At 47.4% G+C, this 4,679-nt stretch overlaps 1 protein-coding gene across 1 annotated transcript in view; it reads right to left on the bottom strand.

Moving 5' to 3' along the window:
- DUSP22 (dual specificity phosphatase 22) overlaps positions 1 to 113 on the bottom strand; it is a 45,984-nt gene extending 45,871 nt beyond the window's left edge. The window contains exon 1 of the mRNA XM_009279234.1: positions 79 to 113. Within this exon, the coding sequence (XP_009277509.1) occupies positions 79 to 113 (35 nt within the window). The remainder of the gene's footprint in view (positions 1 to 78) is intronic.
- Positions 114 to 4,679: the final 4,566 nt, after the last annotated feature.

The following is a 4,679-nucleotide window of genomic DNA, read 5'->3' as shown; positions in this document are numbered from 1 at the left end:
GCCGGTGCGCCCGGGGAGGGCGGGGCAGGGCAGCGGCACGCGGTGCGGGCAGGGGCTGCCTGCCTGCCTCTGCGGTACCGAAACCGCTTTTGTTTCGACCTCAAACGGGCCATGGCAGGCGCAGTGGCCTGTCTGGCAGGAGGCACCAGGCCTTGGGCGCCGGAGCTGCCGCCGCAGCCTCCCGCTTGCCGGCTTGTCCCTCTCCGGCGTGCGGGTGCTCAGACGTTGGGCCGAGGAGAGGCGCTTGGCCGCAGGCGTGAGGCCCGGGCTGCGCGGAGAGCAGGGCCTCGCAAAGCGGCCTGTGTCCTGTCACAGCACGCTGCCTTGGTCTCCTGCTCTCTGATCCCAATCATGCCGCAGGCACGGTGGGCTGGCAAGTACACGAAGGACATTCATGTCCTTAACTGAGATGAAGAGAGAGGAGAAAGCAAATAGTTTGAAGCAAACATCACAGAATCAGACTGGCTGAGGTGGGAGGGGACCTCTGGAGACCATCTGGTCTAACCCCCCTCCTCTGGCAGGGAAAGATGCTCATTGCAGAGTCTCAGCAGGTGTGGTTTCAAAGCCATGCTCAGTCCTTCCAAACCCATGCTTTTGCTCCCTAGTGCACAGTTAAACGTGACGTGATACAGCCATATCCCGCTAGCCACAGGGATGTGTTTTGGGAAGTGTGGTGATTGGGGATTAGGTGGTTAGTGAAGGAAATTTACTCCAAAGAGTTAATATAATCGGGAGTGCAGGCAAGGACTTAAGGGATACACACAGTTTAAATACGTGGGGATAGGACAGTACTACGTAAGATCTCTCCCACTAACCAGCCCAGTAATACCCCCCATAAAAGTGAAATCCTTAGTGGCTCAAATGCAAAACAAAGACAAGAGGGATGCTGCTCTGTAGCCACCTTCAAGTTCCCTATGCATTTATACATGCATCAGTGTGAAATGTGTATAATATTTTATAGAAATACTTAAAATATCCTACTGTGGACAATTGCATCTTTATTCTCAGCAGCTGTCATTACATAAACAAATACTATACTGAAAAAAGACCCACAAAAATCAACAAAACATAACTACACGGGTATTCATGTGTCACCTGTGACTCAACGCTCTGTCATGTCAAGATGTCATTTGTTGGGCACACTTCAGTAGGACCGGGCAGGTCAGGGGCATCTGCAGCCCAAGGTAGGCAGTGGAAACGTGAAAGATGGAGAACAGGGTAAAGCTGACAGGCAGCAAAGGCAGGTATCAAATAATTGATGGATAAACTCTGAAATGATATAGATGAGTGATGGGGGACTGTTGCGTAGAGGCAGTGGTTGCCAGTGCAAGCACACTCTAAGGGGATGATTTCACAACCTCCAGTTGCAATCGAATGCCAGCTGTTGCCAAAGAGGCGGTCGCACGTCCTCCATGCTACCCTCAACGGTACAGCTGTGACCCTTTCCTTAAGCAACTCTGACACTTGTCTGACCCAACACCGAACTCGTTCAGAGGACTAACCCCATAGAAAGCCGGGGGTGACAGCCCGCTCCCTGTGGGGTCAGACGAGCACACACGGAGACAGGGAGGAGGACCACCCGCCTCTGCAGTGGCTTGTCACTGGATTGCCACGTCTTCAAAAACCGGTGCTGTTCCCGCAGAAGCCAATGACACGCTTGAAAGCCAACAGAAGTTAAGCCATCAGTTTAACTGCCTAAGAAGCTGGAAAACTCTTGCCTTGAAACAGCCATGTCATCACCACAGATGCTTAAATTCCAGGGGAAGAGAACACGCCTGAAAGCAGCGCTGCTGGAGGAGTGCAGCCCAGGGCAGCTGAGGCAGGATGGGCTCCCGAGTGGTCTGCAGCTGGCAAGCAGTTTAGCACCAGCTTCCGTGACAGTGGTACGTCGAGTGACCGCCAAGGAGGCAGGGTGCTAGCAAGAGGTTTGCTGAGTGATCTTACCCTGGGGTTGTAAGAGGAAAGCAAGCAGCATGGACTGGTGAGGCTAGGCCACTTCGGCTCGATCTGAATTGGGCGGCCCTGGGAGCATTGCTGAGCTACACCTCAACCCATGTTAGGAGAGGCTCAGTGTGAGCCAGCCCCCACTGCTTTCTGCATACATGGGTCTCCCCCATGGAACCGTGCCAGCAGGGCAGTAGGAAGCCAACACATGCTTCAACCTGGATCGTTTGGGATCAGGACCTTGGCTTCACCACATGACACCCCCCATCAGCCTCTTGGACTTAGCAGTATGCCTGGCCCTGCCTCAGCTCGCAGCAGAACAGGGGAACACCAGGGAGATGCTGCTTTTGCTTTTGAACCATTCCCGAACCTCCTCCTCCCTGAGGCTCCACAGAGTTTGGGGTGTGTATCACGTCATCGGTGGCCACAAAAACATCAGAGCGGTCTCCCTGTAAGGCCAGGAAGGATAGCTACCCGACTTAATGTGCTGCACTTCTCCCCTTCCGCTGAAAAGCACAGCAGTGAGCTTTATCACAGGTATTGGCTTTAATATTTCATTGGCAAAGTTCTCCAGAATGTGATTTACTTTATTCTCACACCGTGCAAAATATGACTGAGGTCCAAAAGGTATGAATCACAGCTTGCGATAATAACTACTAAACACATTCTGCCCCCAAAATGAAAGAATTCCTTGTCAGCAACTCTGGCAAGTAGTTTCTTTTTGTGAGACAAAAGGATAAACAATAAATAATATCCCTGATAACTGCAGGGATCTGTGTGTGCTAAGAGGTCCACAGTAACTGGAAGGCCTTACGGCCAATAAGCTGGAAGTCTGGGCTGGTCAATTCAGTTCCCCATAACTCTCTTTCTTCATTTGTAAAATGCAAATAACTATTTCTGATCTTTGCAAAGAGCCCTGAATAGTACCGTGCATGGGCAATTCACATGAAATTGTTGTTATATTAGACAATACAGATGGAATACAAGTATATAGATAACTTAGTCATCTGCCATTTTTTGAATGGGAAGTGTCACGCATTCCCATTCTTCTGAATGGGAAGTGTGATTCTCTGTTTTATTTTCAAGTTTCGTGACTCCCTTCAGGATGCCTACTTCAGCCTGCAGTGCTTTCCCTTATTACAATTCTATTGCATGCATGCAGCTTTTTACAGTGAAAGAGCAAAAATTAGAGTGGGAGAGTGTAACATACCAAGATTAAACAGCAGTGGGAGGAAATCCACTTCTCTTAAACATTTACCATGACGTATAGTATCTCCTTTTTCTCCCCACAGGTCTAGAGGGGGAATCCTGATACTGTTGCCAGACCTGTCTCTCTTGCCAGTTATTCCCAAAAATGATTGTTTTAGTTCTTCAGCTGTTGTGTAATAAACAACTACATAATGCATTTATGGGGGCAGGTCTTCAGCAAGCCTAAATCATCACAGAGTGTTTATTCATTGTCATTTCTCAAGATCCTTGATTCAAGATTCCTTGTGCTAGTATCTGCACAAAAGCAAGCTATCCTGAGATGACTGGACTGAATAAATGAACTCAGAAAATAAGAGCAAAAAACTCTTGCTGAATCTCATAGCTTTCAGTATCCCTGAAAAGAGAGATCACTTTAGCATGGCCTGTAATCCTACAAATCTGGGGATTTTTCTACTTCTTTGTGATATGAGGATGATAAATTGAGTAATCCCCACTTCTTGACTTTGCACGCAAATGTATCTGGCAATGCCAAGTCTTCAGCAGCAACGACCGTCTTCTATGTAATTGCCTGAAAACTAACAAACAACCAAACTGATACCGAAACTGAACCTTCTTAAAAAAATTAGACAAAACTTCTGCTTTGACAGTACGTTGAGCTTACTATGTTAAAATAAGTAAGTAAATACTCTCTACTTCTTATCTTCAGATCTCACTTTCTGTAAACCCTGAGCTCACATTCAGCCATCGGCAGAAGGCATGTCGGCTATCCATGATCTGTCAGGAACTGATAAGACCTAGGCTGGGTTCCCCTGAAGCAGCGTCACAACTTGGTTCTCAGAGGTGGCAAGAAGGGAGATAAAAAGGATGACTGGTCAGAAATAGCCAGTGCAATGGTTTTCCTCTGAAACAGAGTGATTTGACAGAAAGGAACTGTTTCACCAGAAAAAAATAATGAAACCTTAAAATTCATAAATAGCACTGGGCTTGTTTTCGAACTGTGCTGAGAGGGAGGTCAATGGAAGGGAAAGAGCTTGGAGGACTCATTGCCCTCTCTTTTAATACTTCTACTTGGTAATAAACATTGCCAAAGCATCTCAAAGCCTGTTTTCTGGATAGAAGAGATAGCACCCTGATTTACTGCCATGTATCCACAGAGCAGAATTCATTCATCATTTGATAAATTCACTGTCTTAAGGCCAAATTTGGCTTTTATTATGTCACTGTGAATCTGCAGTAACTTCATCAAAATCAAAGATGTTGCAGCAAGCTTTAAGTCCTGAAACTGAAGGGAGTTACCAGTGTAGTTTACTTTAGCAAAAATCAGCTTGAGAGAAGCTGCTCTCAACAGGCAGAGTAGCTGGAAGACCATCATCTCCTTCTGCCTCATACTCCTCTCGCTTCCCCTTCCATTAACGGATAATATCAACAGAATGTGGAGTATGCCAGGATGAAAGGGCCGAGCCAGCAGATGAGGACAATGTGGCACAAAGGAGGGTTTTGCGGAAGGCAGGTCTCAAAAAAAAGGA

The sequence above is a fragment of the Aptenodytes forsteri genome, unplaced genomic scaffold (genome assembly GCF_000699145.1).
Source record: "Aptenodytes forsteri isolate BGI_AS27 unplaced genomic scaffold, ASM69914v1 Scaffold81, whole genome shotgun sequence".
Lineage (NCBI taxonomy): Eukaryota > Metazoa > Chordata > Aves > Sphenisciformes > Spheniscidae > Aptenodytes > Aptenodytes forsteri.
The sequence above is the reverse complement of the archived record's forward strand: the minus strand, read 5'-3'. Positions and strand labels throughout refer to the sequence as shown.